At 42.8% G+C, this 20,151-nt stretch overlaps 1 protein-coding gene across 1 annotated transcript in view; it reads left to right on the top strand.

Annotated features, from left to right (window-relative positions):
* LOC137630581 (centrosomal protein of 164 kDa-like) overlaps positions 1-20,151 on the top strand; it is a 248,136-nt gene that overhangs the window by 123,163 nt on the left and 104,822 nt on the right. The window contains 1 exon segment of the mRNA XM_068362144.1: positions 13,644-13,917. Within this exon segment, the coding sequence (XP_068218245.1) occupies positions 13,644-13,917 (274 nt within the window).

Below are 20,151 nucleotides of genomic sequence, written 5' to 3'. Positions count from 1 at the left end.
AAGGGAGGACAGTAAGGATGGTTTTGAAAAGATAAAGAAACAGATAAGGAAAAGACAAACTTTTCATAAACCACTAGGCATCCATGACCCTTTTATTAAGCCTGCCAAATACACCATTAAAAAAAAAAAAGAGGAAAAAAAATAGAATAGGGTACTTGAGTGTACCCTCAAGCAAGAGAACTCTAACCCAAGATAGTGGAAGACCATAGTACAGAGGCTATGGCACTACCCAAGACTAGAGAACAATGGTTTTAATTTGGAGTGTCCTCCTAGAAGAGCTGTTTATCATAACTAAAGAGTCTGCAAATCACAAGGCAGATTTACTGGGAAAGAATGCTGCAGCTGAGTTGCTACCAAAAAAGTATCCCATCCTTTGTAATGATTTTTTACCTAGCATTGAGAATTTATTTTATAATAATTAGCAACAGCATTGGTATTCTTTAGATGGAAATAAGATAATAGAAATAACAAATGTTGTATCTCCTTAGAGGATAACTTGATGTCCCAAAAATAGGAGACTACTCTTTGGTGTCCCCGCATTGGTCACATTCGTTTGACACACGAGATTCTGATGACTGGGCAACACCAGCCATATTGCGACGACTGTTTGGTACCCCTGACAGTGAAGCACTCGTTGACCGAATACCCTACTTGTAGCACCTTAAGAAATAGATACAGTATCTGTTTCAGGCTTGAAGTGAGGATGGCAGATTCATCTTTGCCAAGATTCTTGGACATGATGTAATATACTATGATAGTGGTATTTTTAGATTTAGTATTTCAGAAGATAATGATGATTTCAGAAGCAGGCCTTCTGAAAGCTATTTTTTTAAATATTTAACTTAGCCGGTGAATATATAATAGCTGCTACTCAGCGGCTCGACAGAAAACACACTCAAAAAACTCGCGAGCAATCGCTATGAAGGTTGCGGGTGTGCCCACCAGCGCCAACTATCGGCCAGATACCACTCTTGCATGTAAACAAACCCTTCAATTCTTCTCTGTCGACCTTGACGACAAGACGTATCAATACTCGCTGTAGAACCTGGAGTTTTCTCAACTTATTTGGTGAAGTACTTCATTTTGGTTTGAGCTTTCGCAGTGCAGGTGTTTTTCCTCAACAAAAACTCTTGAACTCTTTATTGAATCAGATTAATTGTTGATGACTTGGATTGTTTTTTGGAATTTCTTTGACTAATTCAAAATGGCTGACCCTTCACAAGTACCTAGATTTCGTAAGTGTAATGCTAGGGACTGTAATAGGCGTCTTCCAAAGGCATCTCTCGACCCACATACTGTGTGTTCCAATTGTCAGGGTAAAACCTGTCAATTGGGAGATCGATGTGAGGAATGCGTGGGCCTTTCGGAATTCGATTGGCTCGAATACGATAAATATGCACGTAGGATAGAGAGAGAAAGGGTAAGGAGGAGTTCATCTAGGTCTGTAGATTTTTCCTCTCCACATGCCCCTGAACCTAATCCTTCCCCTGTAGTGGTTGTTCCTAACCCCCCTTCTAGCACTCAGGAACCATCTATGCAAGACATGTTACGTGCTATTCATGCCTTGGGGGAAAGAGTTGAAGCGTTAGCAACTGATTGTAATCAACTCATGGCTGACGTGAAGGAGCTTAAGTGCCACAGCGGAAAGTGGGAAAGTGATTAGTGCGCAAAGTGTTGTGAACAGTGTTGCGACCGAGGGTTCGTCTGTTCGTGCCTGTCGTTCACCTAGTCCGGGACCTCTTGCAAGCTCCCAAGCCCAGGGGAGAAGTAATGTCGTACGACTTATGGGTTCGAGAGGCCTTGATCAGCGAACAGACGTTCTCTCTATGGTATCAGGCGTATCTCACCAAGATCGCCCCTACCATAAGACGAGAGAGCCCATTTTCTCCTCGTCTTCCGAAGGCTTTTCGCGCAAGAAACCGTGGAGCAAGGTTTCTAGGCCTCTTAAACGGAAGTCTGTCCCTTCAGGACAGGTCCAGCGTCCTGGATGTAGTCTTTGGGACAGTACGGACCCGTTGCAGTCATCGGATGACTGCTCGCCGCCTAAGCAAGGCAAGGTTGTGCCGTCTCAGACGTTAACCCCGTCGTTTACCGCACCCATTCCCGTGGACCCTAAATGGGTTATACTGTAGGACATGCAGTCTAAGCTTGCCTCCCTTATGGAAGACTATTCTGCCGATAAGTCCGTTGAGCCTAGCCGTTTATCTCATCGAGATCCTGGCCTTCAGCCACCCAAACGTTCCTTTGTGCGTCCTGTTGACGTTGGCATAGCCAAGTCACGTCAGTCAGGTTGTTTAGAACCACACTCGATGCGGTCTCGTGTGGATTTTCAGCCGCATTTGGACGTTAGGCCACTTGCTGATGCTCCTGTTGACGTTCAGGACGTTCGCCAACCATCAGAGTTGACTTGTTTTGACGCTGAGCGTCAACCTCCGCAGTCTAGAGTTGTTTTGACTGCTCAGACTAGGCGGTCAAAACAGTCTCGAGTGGATGCTGTGCGTCCTCACGCACCTGTTGTTGTTGACAGTTCACAGACTGTCAAGCAGTTACATGACGTTGCGTCCTGGTCCACTACTAATGCACCAGTGCGTGTGGACGCTGCGTGTCAAGCATTGCCAACCCCTTTGCTTGTTTCTCAGCAGTTGTCGAATGAGGAACCTTCAGATGAGGACGTTGCTGACCCTCAGCCTGAGGATCATCCTTCAGATATAGATGAACCCAGATCAGTTCCGCCATCAATGGACTTTAAGAAAGTCATGTTTTTTTTTAAGGAGTTGTTTCCCGATCACTTCGTCTCTGTTGCTCCTCGTTCGCCGCCGTCTGAGTTTGTTTTAGGCGTACCTGCTGACATGCCAGCCTTTACAAAACTTGTGCTCTCTCAATCATCCAAGAGAGCTTTACGGCTTTTAGGCGATTGGTTGGAAACCAAGAGGAGTTTGGGGAAGATGGCCTTTGCCTTCCCTCCATCTAAACTCTCGTCTAGATCGAGCGTCTGGTATGCCACGGGAGAAGTTCTCGGCTTGGGAGTCCCTGCCTCTGCCCAGGGCGACTTCTCAAGCCTTGTAGACTCTCCCCGCCGCCTAGCCATGAGACGCTCGAAGATTAGTTGGTCCTCCTCGGACCTTGACCATCTGCTGAAAGGCATTTATAGAGCCTTTGAAGTTTTCAACTTCCTTGACTGGTGTTTGGGAGCCTTAAGTAGGAAAATCTCATCGGCTGATAGAGATGTCTCCGTACTTATTATGTCCTGAATGGATAAAGCCATCCGCGATGGATCCAATGAGCTCTCCTCCTCTTTCACTTCAGGAGTCCTTAAGAAGCGAGAGTCCCTTTACTCTTATCTGTCGGCAGGAGTTACTCCCTGTCAAAGATCTGAACTACTCTTTGCTCCCTTATCGAAGTTTTTGTTCCCTGAACATTTGGTTAAGGACATAGCTTTGTCACTCGTGCAGAAGTACACCCATGACTTGGTTGCGTCCTCTGCTCGCAAAGGGACTCCTTCGACATCCTTTTCTGCAAGACCAAGGATAGACACTCCGGCGTCCAGGTTTATTCTGCCCTTTCGTGGCAGAGCTCCCAGCAGGGGAAGTACTCGTGCCGAGGGAAAGAGAGGAAAGAAGAGAGGAGCCAAGTCCTCACGTGGCAGAGTCTGACTGCCCGCAGCCTCAGACAGCAGTAGGCGCCAGACTCAAGAACTTCTGGCAAGCCTGGGAGAAGAGGGGCGCAGACCAACAATCTGTGAGGTTGCTCAGAGAGGGATACAAAATTCCATTTGTACACAAACCTCCTCTAGCGACTTCCCCCATCGACCTCTCTCCCATATACCGAGAGGAATCAAAGAGACAAGCCCTGAAACTAGAAGTGTCTCTTTTGCTAGAGAAGGGAGCGGTGGTGAAAGTCTCGGACCTTCAATCACTGGGGTTTTACAACCGCCTCTTCCTAGTACCGAAGAAGACAGGGGGTTGGAGACCGGTGCTAGACGTCAGTGCTCTAAACGTTTTTGTCACGAAGACAAAGTTCACCATGGAGACCACGAAATCAGTCTTAGCAGCGGTCAGAAAGGGAGACTGGATGGTCTCTCTCGACCTAAGAGACGCATACTTCCACATCCCCATTCACTCAGATTCCCAACCTTTTCTGAGGTTTGTTTTCGACAATGTGGTGTACCAGTTTCGGGCCCTGTGCTTTGGCCTAAGTCCTGCTCCTCTCGTGTTTACGAGGCTTATGAGGAATGTTGCAAAATTCCTCCATTTATCGGGAATCCGAGCCTCCCTTTACTTGGACGACTGGCTTCTCAGAGCCTCGTCCAGTCATCGCTGTCTGCAGGATCTTCATTGGACATTGGATCTGACCAAGGAATTGGGACTTTTGGTCAACATGGAAAAGTCCCAGCTGATTCCATCCCAAACTATACTGTATTTAGGGATGGAGATTCGCAGTCCAGTTTTTCGGGCTTTTCCGTCTGCCCCCCGAATAGAGCAAGCCCTGCTCATAATCCAACTGATGTTGAAGAGAGAACGCTGCTCAGTCAGGAATTGGTTGAGTCTAGTAGGAACTCTATCATCCCTGGAGCAGTTTGTCGCGCTAGGAAGGCTACACCTTCGACCTCTCCAGTTCCATCTAGCTTTTCACTGGAACAAGGACAAGACGTTAGAGGCGGTCTCGATCCCAATCTCCGAAACAGTAAAGGCATGCCTGAATTGGTGGAACGACAATATCAGTCTAAGAGAGGGACTTCCCCTAGCAGTTCAGATACCAAACCACGTTCTATTCTCAGACGCATCGGATTTGGGTTGGGGTGCGACCCTGGACGGTCGGGAATGCTCAGGTCTGTGGACCTCAAGTCAGAGGAGCTTGCACATCAACGGCAAGGAGCTTTTGGCAGTCCACCTGGCCTTGATGAACTTCGAGAGTCTCCTTCGAAACAAGGTGGTGGAGATCAACTCCAACAATACCACAGCCTTGGCATACATTTCCAAGCAAGGAGGCACCCACTCCCTGAGGCTGTACGAGATCGCAAGGGACCTGCTCATTTGGTCAAGAGATCGAGGCATCTCCCTGTTAACGAGGTTTATCCAGGGCGACTTGAACGTCTTAGCAGATTGCCTCAGTCAGAGGGGTCAGGTAATTCCTACGGAATGGACCCTCCACAAGGACGTGTGCAAGAGGCTTTGGGCGACTTGGGGTCAACCCACCATAGACCTCTTTGCAACCTCGATGACCAAGAGACTTCCAATCTATTGCTCTCCAGTCCCAGACCCAGCAGCAATACATATAGACGCATTTCTTCTAGATTGGTCTCATCTAGACCTATATGCATTCCCACCATTCAAGATTGTCAACAAGGTACTGCAGAAGTTCGCCTCTCACGAAGGGACAAGGTTGACGTTAGTTGCTCCCTTCTGGCCCGCGAGAGAGTGGTTCACCGAAGTACTTCGATGGCTGGTAGACTTTCCAAGAAGTCTTCCTCTAAGAGTAGACCTGTTACGTCAGCCCCACGTAAAGAATGTACACCAAAGCCTCCCCGCTCTTCGTCTGACTGCCTTCAGACTATCGAAAGACTCTCTAGAGCTAGAGGCTTTTCGAAGGAGGCAGCCAGTGCGATTGCAAGAGCGAGGAGAGCTTCTACCATTAGAGTATACCAATCGAAGTGGGAAGTCTTCCGAAACTGGTGCAAGTCAGTATCTGTATCCTCGTCCAGTACCTCTGTAGCCCAAATCGCTGATTTTCTCTTACACCTGAGAAAGGTTCGCTCCCTTTCAGCTTCCACGATCAAGGGCTACAGGAGCATGTTGGCTTCGGTCTTCCGGCATAGAGGCTTAGATCTTTCCAACGATAAAGATCTACAAGATCTCCTTAAGTCTTTTGAAACCTCTAAGGAACGTCGTTTGGCTACTCCTGGATGGAACTTAGACGTGGTCCTAAGGTTCCTCATGTCAGACAGGTTTGAGCCATTACATTCAGCCTCCCTGAAGGATCTCACTCTTAAGACTCTTTTCCTGGTGTGCTTGGCCTCGGCTAAAAGAGTCAGTGAACTTCATGCCTTCAGCAAGAACATCGGCTTTTCTACAGAAAAAGCCACTTGTTCACTTCAACTTGGTTTCCTAGCCAAGAATGAACTGCCTTCTCGTCCTTGGCCTAAATCTTTTGATATTCCTTGCTTATCAGAGATCGTAGGCAACGAACTGGAGAGAGTGTTATGTCCCGTTAGAGCTCTTAAGTTCTATTTAGCTCGTACTAAGCCATTACGAGGTAAATCTGAAGCGTTATGGTGTTCGGTTAAGAAACCATCCTTACCTATGTCAAAGAATGCTTTGTCATATTTTATCAGATTTTTAATACGAGAAGCCCATTCCCACTTGAGTGAGGAAGACCGATCTTTGCTTAAGGTTGAGACGCACGAAATTAGAGCTATAGCAATCTCCGTGGCCTTCAAGCAAAATAGATCTCTGCAAAGTATCATGGACGCGACTTTTTGGAGAAGCAAGTCAGTGTTCTCATCATTTTACTTGAAAGATGTCCAGACTCTTTACGACGACTGCTACACACTGGGTCCATTCGTAGCAGCGAGTGCAGTAGTGGGTGAGGGTTCTACCACTACACTTCCCTAATTCCAATATTCTTTTTAATCTGTCTCTTGAAATGTTTTTAATATTGTTTTATGGGTTGTACGGAAGGCTAAGAAGCCTTTCGCATCCTGGTTGATTTGGCGGGTGGTCAAAGTCATTTCTTGAGAGCGCCCAGATTAGGGGTTTGATGAGGTCCTGTTAGTATGGGTTGCAACCCTTTATACTTCAGCTCCTGGGAGTCTTTCAGCATCCTAAGAGGATCGCTGGGCTTCGTGAGGAAGACAGACTTACAAGGCAGAGTAATCGTCTAAGTCAACTTCCTTACCAGGTACCTATATATTTTGGTTTTGTTATATTGATAACTGTCAAAAACTCTTAGCTTATACGCTGTAAACTTAATTAACTCTGGTCTCTACCCACCGCCTTGGGTGTGAATCAGCTATTATATATTCACCGGCTAAGTTAAATATTTAAAAATTATATTTTAATTATAAAATAAATTTTTGAATATACTTACCCGGTGAATATATAAATTAAAGGCCCTCCCTTCCTCCCCAATAGAGACGCAGCGGGACGAGAAGAATTGAATGGTTTGTTTACATGCATTTGCGGTATCTGGCAGATAGTTGGCGCTGGTGGTCACACCCGCAACCTTCATAGCGATCGCTCGCGAGTTTTTTGAGTGTGTTTTCTGTCGAGCCGCTGAGTAGCAGCTATTATATATTCACCGGGTAAGTATATTCAAAAATTTATTTTATAATTAAAATATCATAACTTTTATAAGGACATCTTTGCTTTTTAATTGTTTTAAATTTAATTTCCTTTTATTTTTTATTTATAATCATCTCTCTCTCTCTCTCTCTCTCTCTCTCTCTCTCTCTCTCTCTCTCTCTCTCTCTCTCTCTCTCTCTCTCTCTCACATTTATATATTATGAAGGGACACGAGTTAGCTGGAATCTGGGATAATTCGCTGTCATCGGATAACTCGTTGTTGTCTTACATAATTGTGCCAACTGTTGAACGATTTACAGTACTTGATATGCACGTCCAATATTTGCCATCTTCTTACCGCTATCTAGTTTCTTCAAAATCTACTTTCATTTCCATTGAAATGGCTCGACATTTCTTTACACTAATACTACTATCACCACAAATCTTGTGCTTTATTGCACTACTACTAGCAATCTGCTTGTCAGTTATAGTTATTGTAATTTACGGAAATAAGGCAAAAATACGGCGAAGGAAATACACAGCAACTGCTACAATGATCACAATAGCAAATAGATTGATTTTGAATAAAGCAGGTTGATGCTACCCTGCCTGGGTGGTGGCGGCAGCATTGGGACCCAGTCGGAAGGGGCGCTAATTTCAAAATTTACTAATATGTTTTTGACTTACGGTAGTTTGGGTTCATAATTCTGAAAGTTCGTAAATTGGATGTTCCTACCTTAAGGACTGTCTGTATACTGTACTACTGTATACCCATAAACCCCCTTTTAAAACATTCCAAGGCAAAAATTTAGACCATGAAAAATTTTAGAATTTTCATGTACGCGGACTTGACACGTTTTGCATTGAAAATGCAAGGAAAATTTGATACCTTATATATCCTTCAAAATAATAACATACTGTATACAATTATGCACTAAATATGAGCAATTCCCCATAAAGTATACTCTCTTAATTTTAGCTTGCACAGTCATATAGTATTTGTCTAGTTTTACTATTGTGAAGATTTTGACCACAGTGCTTTTCTTATAAATATGTCATTCTCTTTTTTTAATTGTTTGCTGTGTTACCAGTTTGGTGATTTTAAAAATTTGAAATTTTACTTTTAAGATCATCATATTTGTTGCACTCCTGTAATACCTTTCTTCTGCAAATTATGTTATTTTCATTAGTAAAATAAATTTTTGAATATACTTACCCGATGATCATGTAGCTGTCAACTCTGTTGCCCGACAGAAATCTACGGTCGGGATACGCCAGCGATCGCTATACAGGTGGGGGTGTACACAACAGCGCCATCTGTGGTCAGGTACTCCAGTACTTCTTGTCAACACCACCTCAATTTTTTCCTCGGTCCACTGGTTCTCTATGGGGAGGAAGGGTGGGTCAATTAAATCATGATCATCGGGTAAGTATATTCAAAAATTTATTTTACTAATGAAAATAACATTTTTCAATATTAATCTTACCCGATGATCATGTAGCTGATTCACACCCAGGGGGGAGCAACCAATGTCAGCCGTGTCCCTTTGCGAGAGGCGAACTTCTGAAGTACCCTGTTGACAATCTTGAACGGCGGGAATGCATACAGGTCGAGATGGGACCAATCCAGCAGAAAAGCATCCACGTGAACTGCTGCTGGGTCTGGAATCGGAGAACAATACAACGGGAGCCTCTAGGTTATCGAGGTAGCGAACAGATCTATGGTTGGCTGACCCCACAGGGCCCAAAGTCTGCTGCAAACATTCTTGTGAAGGGTCCACTCTGTGGGGATGACCTGACCCTTCCGGCTGAGGCGATCTGCCATGACATTCATATCGCCCTGAATGAACCTCGTTACCAGCGTGAGCTTTCGATCTTTTGACCAGATGAGGAGGTCCCTTGCGATCTAGAACAACTTCCACGAATGAGTCCCTCCCTGCTTGGAGATGTAAGCCAAGGCTGTGGTGTTGTCAGAGTCCACCTCCACCACCTTGTTAAGCTGGAGGGACTTGAAGTTTATCAAGGCCAGATGAACCGCCAACAGCTCCTTGCAATTGATGTGAAGTGTCCTTTGCTCCTGATTCCATGTTCCCGAGCATTCCTGTCCGTCCAAAGTCGCACCCCAGCCCGTGTCTGATGCGTCCGAGAAGAGACGGCGGTCGGGTTTCTGAACAGCCAAAGGTAGACCTTCCTTGAGAAGAAAGCTGTTCTTTCACCACGTTAGAGTAGACCTCCTCTCTTCGGAAACAGGAACTGAGACCGTCTCTAGCGTCATGTCCTTTATCCAGTGAGCAGCTAGATGATACTGAAGGGGGCGGAGGTGGAGTCTCCCTAACTCGATGAACAGGGCCAGCGATGAAAGTGTCCCTGTTAGACTCATCCACTACCTGACTGAGCATCGGTTCCTTCTCAGCATGCTCTGGATGCATTCTAGGGCTTGGTAGATTCTTGGGGCCGACGGAAAAGCCCGAAAAGCTCGACTCTGAAGCTCCATACCCAGGTAGACAAAGGTCTGGGATGGGACGAGCTGAGACTCCTCTAAATTGACCAGGAGGCCCAGTTCCTTGGTCAGATCCATAGTCCATCTGAGATTCTCCAGACAGCGACGACTTGTGGGAGCTCTTAAAAGCCAGTCGTCTGACGGAGCCGGACACAAGATCATGGTACTGCTGCACAGTCTGTGAACTGTCAACCATGGGGAAGCGAGGAAGTACAGCGACAACCCGAAACTGTCTAGACTGTCTGGTTAGTACAGACAACTCCTATCGGGTTGCTGAGGTTGCCGCACTGCGTCACAACAAGTCCCCTCTGCTGGTTGTTGAACGTCTTCCCAGTGACACACTGACTCCGTAAACAAAAAATCCTCTAACAAGGACTAAGCTTGGACTGCATGTCTTGCAACAAAGTTCAAGGTCTATGGGAGCAGGTGTGGCAACAGACGTGGTTAGCGACTGAAGCGGAACCATTACCCTCCCTGGAAGCATGTTATGCTTAAATAAAAGTCCATAGGAGGCAAAGCAGCTTAAGGCTCCTCTCCAAATGACAGAGTCCTCAAGGGAATATCAGAAGGAGGGAGAATAGCACTTTCTCATCTACAGGAACCATATCCGAGAAAAGCTAAGTTCTCTCAGTGAGGGTTTCACTGGTGCAAAAGCAGCAGACCAGAAGGCAACGTTATGAAACTGCTTGACAGTCTTGTGAGTTGGCAACAACCAAAGATGTGTGACTGAGGAGCATGCGGTAAGGTATGCAGAGCATGCTGTAAGGTATGCAGAGCATGCTGTATGCAGAGCATGCTGTAAGGAATGCAGAGCATGTTGTAAGGTATGCAGAGCATAGTATGCAGAGCATGCTGTAAGGTATGCAGAGCATGCTGTAAGGAATGCAGAGCATGCTGCATGCAGAGCATGCTGTAAGGTATGCAGAGCATGCTGTATGTAGAGCATGCTGTAAGGTATGCAGAGCATGTTGCATGGCATGCGGCTTATGCTGCATGGGATGAGGCTCATGCTGCATGGAATGAGGCTCATGCTGCATGGTATGAGGCTCATGCTGCATGGGATGAGGCTCATGCTGCAAGGGATGAGGCTCAGGCCGCATGGGATGAGGCTCAGGCCGCATGGGTTGAGGAGGATGCCGCATAGTATGAGGCTCCTGCCTCATGGGTTGAGGAGGATGCCGCATAGCATGAGGCTCCTGCCTCATGGGTTGAGGAGGATGCTGCATAGCATGAGGCTCCTCATAGCATGAGGCTCCTGCCTCATGGGTTGAGGAGGATGTCGCATAGCATGAGGCTCCTCATAGCATGAGGCTCCTGCCTCATGGGTTGAGGAGGGTGCCGCATAGCATGAGGCTCCTCATAGCATGAGGCTCCTGCCTCATGGGTTGAGGAGGATGTCGCATAGCATGAGGCTCCTCATAGCATGAGGCTCCTGCCTCATGGGTTGAGGAGGATGCCGCATAGCATGAGGCTCCTCATAGCATGAGGCTCCTGCCTCATGGGTTGAGGAGGATGCCGCATAGCATGAGGCTCCTGCCTCATGGGTAGAGGAGGTTGCCGCATAGCATGAGGCTCCTGCCTCATGGGTTGAGGAGGATGCCGCATAGCATGAGGCTCCTGCTTCATGGGTTGAGGAGGTTGCCTCATAGTGCTGGAACCCGGCAACTCCCGATGCGGCAACTCACGCATGAAAGCAGGAGGCGCAGCAAGAACATGCGTCTGGCAGGGTGGACTGCGCATCGGAGGTGGAGCTCTCACAGGTGGAGGGTGGGAGCAGGCAGCCGCAGTATCTGCTGAGCGCACAACCTCGGCGGGTTGTAGGTTAACAGGCTGCATTGTCAACCTTCCAGCATGATACTCCTGTATGAAGGAGCAAGCTGAGACTGTATAGTCTGCAGCATGGACCACTAGGGTCTATGAAAGACAACAACAAACGGAGCTACTGTCCGTTGAGACTGAGGGTCTAAAACAGCTGGTGCGGCAACAGACGGAGTTACTGCCTGTTGCGGAACCACCTTGCCTCTCTGGGAGGTGTGCAGTTGTCGTACTGCAGCAAGTCCGAACTGACCCAGTGGCAGTGGCTACACCTAGGAGTTGGACTTGCGCGGAAGGGACCGACTTGCACTTAAAAGCTGCAAGATTTGGTCCATGGTTTCTGCGAGAAACCTCTTCCGCAGACGAGGAATAAATGGGCTCTCTCGTCTTTGTGTGGGTGGGGTGATCACGTCGGCTACGTGAGTGGATACACCCGAAACCACGGAGGGAAACGTCTGTTCGTCGATCAAGGCCTGATGAACCCATAAGTCCTTCGACATTACTTCTCCCCTGGGCTTGGGAGCTTGTAAGAGGTCCCAGACTAGGCGAACAACTGGCACGAACAGACGAACCCTCGAACGCAACACTGTAACACTTTGCGCTTATCACTTTATCACTTTTGATTTTCTGTTTGCACTTATTTCACTGAACTCGAAACTTTAAGTGGTTTGTACCTGAAACACGCAATTCTATCCTTCATTAAAAGTTAGTAATTGCGAAAACAGTATTACAATGTACAGTAACAGAAAAACATAATGAAAGATAAAGAATTCAGTGGCTGGAAAAGAGACTAAACACTAGATCAAATAAACTACGTTTAAAATCTCTCACCGCATAAAGCCTGGGAACAAGAATAAAACTCTAGAAACGTTTACCTTCTTCCCCTAAAGAGACTAGGGAGAAGAGCAAAAACGATAACAACGTTACCCGCTTGAACGAAACGTTTATCCTCCTCTCTCTCCCTCCGTCTCTATCTCTCTCTCTCTTGACTTAGAACCTGAGAGATGAGCCCAATTATATATATCGTTAAAACATATTATTGTTAAAGGAAAAAAACTGAAAGATTTCCCAAATAAAAAGTTCCTTTATTAGAATTAAAACCATTTAAGCTAAGAAAGAATGAACAAAACGCTAGAATCGGTTTACTCTTACTGCAACGTGAAACCGTGAATACTCTCTCTCTATCGTAACGATAGAGCGCAAGTTGAACGTTCTGAACGTCAACAACTGCGGAGACAAAACAAAACGTTAGTTCAACTTTGAAAACAGTACGAGACTATCAAAGAAATTCTTTCAAAAACATTAGAATTAAAATAGCATAAAATCTTAACAGGTAAAAACGATATGACGGGCTCAATGTTAATTAACTTCGGTTCCAAGAAAAGACCGCCTACTATTAGGAAAGGTCGCATATAAACAAACATAAAAATTAATTTTTATAAGTTTATAATAAAAGGAAGTTAATCGAAGAGGCCTATAAAAGGCGGAGAGATATAAAATAAATCTATAACTTTGTTAAGCAAAATTAAGAAAGAGAGTCTATACTCTCTTCGACACCAACACTTCCGTCTAAGGGAAGGGTCGGCCATTTAAAAGTGAAAGAGAGTTCATACTCTCTTCGTCACCAAAATTAAATCAAATTAATTCCAAAAACTTGCTAAGCTAATGTTAAAGCTTCCTGAATAGCGAAGGCTAAACTCTAGAGCAAATACATCACCAAATTGTGAACAATAACTCCAGAATCAACAGCGTATCCAAGTAGGTCTAGCCGGTGGCACGACAGAGGAAAAATTGAGGTGGTGTTGAAAAGAAGTACTGGAGTACCTGACCACAGATGGCGCTGTTGTGTACACCCCCACCTGTATAGCGATCGCTGGCGTATCCCGACCGTAGATTTCTGTCGGGCAACAGAGTTGACAGCTACATGATCATCGGGTAAGATTAATATTGAAAAATTGCTTTTGCCTCAGTGCTTGTACCATAAAGGAAATAAGTATATTTGTACGTGAATGCTGAGAATATTTTTTAAAGAAATAATATTTTAACAGGGAAGAACATGACAAGGCCATTCAAAAGCTTCAGAGCCAAGAAAAAGAGAAGCATGAAGCCACAAGAAAACAAATTATAAGTAAGACTGAAGAAGAAGGCAAGAAGGAAATTGAGAAAGTAAAAATTTCATTGGAGAAGGAACTTTCACAGAAGAAGAATAGTATTATAAAGGATTTAGAAGCAAAGCATAATAAAGAAATAGAGAGCATGAAACTTGCATTTGTGAAAGAAATGCAACAAAAGAAAGAAAAACTGCAAAAGGAACACGAAGAGGTAAGGAGGCTATTTGCTGGAATTTTGTGAATTACTTAATTATTTATTATAAAAAGAAATTGCAACCATCCAAGAAGGTACAGTATTCAATAGTTAATCTCTTCCAATAGGATTCAGGATTTTATCATTGACTTCTTAGTTTTTCTATTAATTCCAAAGTACATGGAAAACTGTGATGCTTGTCAACATTCTTTTGAAATTTATGTTTAATTCTTATGTGTACAGCACTGTATTATAGTTAAGCATGATTATTATGAACGTATGACATTGATTTTTAATAAATCTGTTGATGGGCAGTTTTCCTGTTTTGATTCTTGAAGAAAATATAAGGATTAAATTGTCACTAATTTAATCAGCTAATGTATAAACCGTAAGGCTATTTTTAAGAATTTGAATAGTTATTTATGTATAAATAACAGTGAATAAGTACTGTACGTTGTTCTTTTGCATAATTAATCATAAATTATTTCCACTTTTAGAGTTTTTTCCAAGTTTTACTGTGATAGATTCACTAGTAATTACTTGTTCAGAATGACTCCTATAGTAAAGCGTATCGATCCTTTTATTTTTCTTATACTGTACAGTATACTGCTTTTATTACAACTAATCTCTTTGACATTGTCAGTTATTTCTCTGAAACCCCCCCTGTTGTTCATAATCCTTCTCTCGAAGCTTGGTTTAATGCAGACTTTTACTCTAGAAGTAAAATAGACATTTTTCCCATTTCATTTCCTTTCAATAGGTTTAGGCTTCAAGTAAATTATTGAGACAATCTGACGATTAATGATAACCATGGCATGGCTATTATTATTATTATTATTACTATCCAAGCTACAACCCTAGTTGGAAAAGCAAGATGCTATAAGCCCAGGGGCTCCAACAGGGAAAATTAGCCCAGTGAGGAAAGGAAATAAGGAAATAAATAAATGAAGAGAACAAATTAACAATAAATCATTCTAAAATAAGAAACAACGTCAAAACAGACATGTCATATAATCAACTATCAACAACATCAAAAACAAATATGTCATAAATAAACTATAAAAAGACTATGTCCGCCTGGTCAACAAAAAAGCATTTGCTCCAACTTTGAACTTTTGAAGTTCTACTGATTCAACCACCCGATTAGGAAGATCATTCCACAACTTGGTCACAGCTGGAATAAAACTTCTAGAGTACTGCGTAGTATTGAGCCTTGTGATGGAGAAGGCCTGGCTATTAGAATTAACTGCCTGCCTAGTATTACGAACAGGATAGAATTGTCCAGGGAGATCTGAATGTAAAGGATGGTCAGAGTTGTGAAAAATCTCATGCAACATGCATAATGAACTAATTGAACGACGGTGCCAGAGATCAATATCTAGATCAGGAATAAGAAATTTAATAGACCGTAAGTTTCTGTCCAACAAATTAAGATGAGAATCAGCAGCTGAAGACCAGACAGGAGAACAATACTCAAAAGAAGGTAGAATGAAAGAATTAAAACACTTCTTCAGAATAGATTGATCACCGAAAATCTTGAAAGACTTTCTCAATAAGCCTATTTTTTGTGAAATTGAAGAAGACACAGACCTTATATGTTTCTCAAAAGTAAATTTACTGTCGAGAATCACACCTAAAATTTTGAAAGAGTCATACATATTTAAAGAAACATTATCAATACTGAGATCTGGATGTTGAGGAACCACCGTCCTTGACCTACTTACAATCATACTTTGAGTTTTGTTAGGATTCAACTTCATACCCCATAATTTGCACCATGCACTAATTCTAGCTAAATCTCTATTAAGGGATTCACCAACCCTAGATCTACATTCAGGGGATGGAATTGATGCAAAGAGAGTAGCATCATCTGCATATGCAACAAGCTTGTTTTCTAGGCCAAACCACATGTCATGTGTATATAGTATAAAAAGTAATGGGCCAAGAACACTACCCTGTGGAACACCGGATATCACATTCCTATAATCACTATGGTGCCCATCAACAACAACTCTTTGGGATCTATTACTTAAAAAATCAATAATAATGCTAAGAAACAACCCACCCACTCCCAACTGTTTCAGTTTGAAAACAAGGGCCTCATGATTAACACGGTCAAAGGCAGCACTAAAATCAAGGCCAATCATACGAACTTCCCGACCACAAACAAGGGATTTCTGTACAGCATTGGAGATTGTAACAAGGGCATCACATGCTCCAAGGCCTTTACGAAAACCAAATTGCAAACTAGGGAGTAGATGATTACCTTCAGCAAACCTATTAAGACGTTTTGCCAGAAGACGTTCAAAAACTTTAGATAATATGGGAGTTATGGAAATTGGGCGGTAATCAGTGGGACTTGAGCTACCACAAACACATTTTCATAGAGGAGTAACATTACCAATTCTCCAATTAGTGCTAAAAGCTCCTCTTCTTGCTAACTTGCGCAAAATAACAGATAACTTTGGAGCTAAGAAATCTGCTGTCTTTATAAAAAACAAAGGAAAAATACCATTTGGGTCTACACCTCCATAAGCATCAAGGTCCATCAACAGAGCTTTAATCTCACGAGATCAAAAAGCTAAACTAGTTAGTTTAGCCTCAGGAAAACAGGAATGAGGAAGTTCAAATTTTTCATTACTCTGTTTACTGTCAAAAACATCAGCCAAAAGGGTTGCCTTTTCCTTTGGACAGTGAGTGACTGAGCCATCTGGTTTAAGTAAAGGAGGAACTGTTGCATCTACACCAAAGAGTGCAGATTTAAGGGTAGACCACCATTTATGTTCCTGAGTTGTACCAGAAAGTGTTTCTTTTATGGTTAAATTGTACTCCTTTTCAGTTGAGGCATAAACTCTCTGAGCAAAAGCTCGAAGCTGAGTATAGTTGTTCCAGGTCAAATCTGATCTGTTACCCTTCCAAAGTTGATAGGCCTCCTGCTTCTCCAAAAAAGCACGTCTACAATCATCATTGAACCACGGTTTGTCCTTCACTCGGTACCTTAGCACACGAGAAGGGATACGCCTATCAATTATGTTGACTAGATTCTCATTCAAAGGGACAACAGGATCTACACTATTATATAATTGTGACCAATTCAAGCACAAAAGATCATGTAAAATCCCATTCCAGTCTGCTTGGGATTTCATATAAATTTTACAAGAATATGATATATCAGGGACAGGCTGCTCAGTCTTCACTAATAATGAAATCAAGGCATGATCAGATGTCCCGACTGGAGAACCAACCTTACCAGTTATAACGCCAGGGGAGTCAGTGTATACGAGGTCCAAGCAATTACCAGACCTGTGAGTAGCTTCATTTATGATTTGCTCACAGCCTGATTCAGAGGCAAAGTCTAAAGCTCTTAAGCCATGGTGATCGGTAGGAGAGATAGAACTTAACCACTCCCTATGGTGAGCATTAAAATCACCAACAAAGACAAAAGAAGCCTTTCTATCATCTTCTTGTATCTTAGCCATAATGGTAAGAAGACAATCGAAGATAGATTCATCCATGTCTGGATTCCGGTAGATCGAACATAAATAAAAGTTGTTATGCCTGCCACATCATTTGTCTTTTCAGTTCTCTCATTGCCCTCACGTTGTTTGGTCATGGATTTGCCCCACCTTCAGATTGTGGTGTGTGTTTTATGTGTGATTTAGGTTATTAGCAATAATAAGGGATGTATTCTGGATATGGTAGTAACTCCTGTGAAATTTGTTCAAGGGAGTTATTGCTGGGCAGTCAAGATCTTCATTCCCTTAAAGATTCATGACAGGGGCAATATTGTGACTTAGATAATAATTATGAAGAATGCACGTTAACAAGAAAATCCCAAGATGAAGTTATCGTACTTCAGCAAGGGAATATCGTTTCCATGTTCAAGCATTGTGATGGGCAAGAGGGCTCTCAAACTTGGGGAAATTTCTCCCCCAATTTGAATCTCTCTCTCTCTCTCTCTCTCTCTCTCTCTCTCTCTCTCTCTCTCTCTCTCTCTCTCTGTATTTCTGCTTCTCAGTACTACTTTGACCTCCTCCTAATTTTATAAACTTTTTTTTTTTTCTTGCTGTCCTAACTCCATGAGTAATATTTCCCTCATCTTTATGTATATAAATATTTTATTTACGTGCTTATTTAATTTTTATATTTATTTTCTAAATGGCATGGATATTTCCACATTTGTTACTACTGCCTTCTTAGATTAATGGGAGAAGGGATCACAGTTGGGAGGTATTTATATTCAAAGCAATATGTGAGAGTATTGGATGATTTCAGTTATCCTGAAGATGGTTTTGACCTTTTTTGGTGGAACTATTCTCAAGTGTTGGGTCAGCGTAATCCAGGAGGTTCCAATCCTTGACTTATCCTTGAGGTAGGAATTTCGGCTTCTGGCCGGAAGCCCATCATTACAGATGTAGGAGGATGATTCCATATCTTCAAGGTTGGAGTTCTAACAGGATGGTTTAGCTTACACCTATGCTTCTATATCTGTATTGGTGCTACCCCACGGGTAAGGCATGGCGTGAACCATCTGGGAAGTATACTGTATTTTCATTGTGCCGATAGTGGAGATTGCAAATTTCCTCGCAAATGTATGATACTTCTTAATACTCTACAGCAGGTAAACCAACGAAACAACAAACCAAAAAAAAGAAAAAACCCTACCTTTGACTATGGACCCTTTGAAAAATGACACCTCATTCCCTGGATATACTGATTACTCCCTGGCACTGTTCACAACCTGTGGCAATTCCTCTAAAGAAAATCCGTTTATAACTATGGGGCTAAAATGGATCGGTTTTCAATATTAAAAAATAAATTAATTTGGGCAACACAGGGAAATGGAAAATCCTGCATGTTACCCAAATTTCACTTGACACAGATTATGATGTACTGTATAAAGCATTTGAAGGCAAGGGTTTAATCAGAGAGATAAGAATAAGACTCAAAGATGACAAATGGGATTATGGATACCCTTCGATAATCATGATGAAGCATTTAATACAATCTGTAATATTATGAATATTAACATTAATAATTTGAATATCAAGGGTACTCTGTGTGATGGGGTATCTGTAGATCTAGATGTGTACAAACCTGCAGATAGCAATGATAGAGATACAGCTTATAGGTGGTTGTGCCCTCCTAGAAAAAGCCAACACCAATGTGACTTGTTGCTCATTCTGAAAGGGGTACAGGAAATTATTTTAAGATCTTCAAATTTCTCCAGAAAAAAGTAGGAACCATTTCACCTGGAGATATATCTCAATGTGTAAAGAATAGTTATCTCATAAATGCCAAATCACACATACAATTTGTTATATTATTCAATTTAAAGACAAATAATGATGTTGTAAAGTCCGGTGGAAGACCCATTCTAAACTTCAGCTATATAAGGGGAGTAGTTTTCAATAGAGATTTGTATGAGTTTACTGAGGAGGAGATACTGGGCATGTGTCCATTAAGAGTGTGGAAAGTGCATAAAGTACATGGAACATCAATGCTTATCCTTGTTTTTCCAAATGCTGATATGCCTTTCCACATTGACGTGAAAACTGAAAGGATTAAAGTTTGACATTTTAAACAGAAGCTACTGCAATTTTTTAATTGTTTTAGATTAGAGCATCCTTCTAAAGTTTGTAAGAATGAAAAAATGTATAGCACTCGCTCCAAACATTACCATGAAGAATGTACATGTGAGGCCAGGTGTTTAAACTGCAATTTTAATCATGAATCTACTGATGGGAGGTGGCAGCAATAAAATTTACAAGAGGCTGCCCTCAAAAAATCCAATATCGAACATGTAAGTGTGGGGCATGCCAAGATACTATTGAATAAATCGATAAGTTATGCAAAGACATTGAAATCAGGCGGAAATATGCTACAGAAGTCATCTAAAACCACCTATTACAGCCAGTGGATCCCAAAAAAGAAATACACTATTTTCTAACAACATGCTGCATGATAGGGTGAGAATATAGCCTCCTAAGGCTTTAACCACCTCCATTAAACCATTTTCTCCCATTACAAATCATACTACTAACCTTTCTTAGGGTGTATCTTTTCTTGATTTGATGGAGGTTTCACTCAAAACAGAGTTGTCTGGTGTACCTGTAGTGGGGAAGATACTGACACCTGGTAAATCACCACCTCTTAATCGGAAAAGATAGAGACCTCCATCTCTCTCACCCCCTTCCATTAAGAGTCAAGACCCTCTCTTAAGAAGCGTACAGGAAATAATGTTAAACAGAA

Source organism: Palaemon carinicauda, chromosome 38, assembly GCF_036898095.1.
Source record: "Palaemon carinicauda isolate YSFRI2023 chromosome 38, ASM3689809v2, whole genome shotgun sequence".
Lineage (NCBI taxonomy): Eukaryota > Metazoa > Arthropoda > Malacostraca > Decapoda > Palaemonidae > Palaemon > Palaemon carinicauda.
The sequence above is the reverse complement of the archived record's forward strand: the minus strand, read 5'-3'. Positions and strand labels throughout refer to the sequence as shown.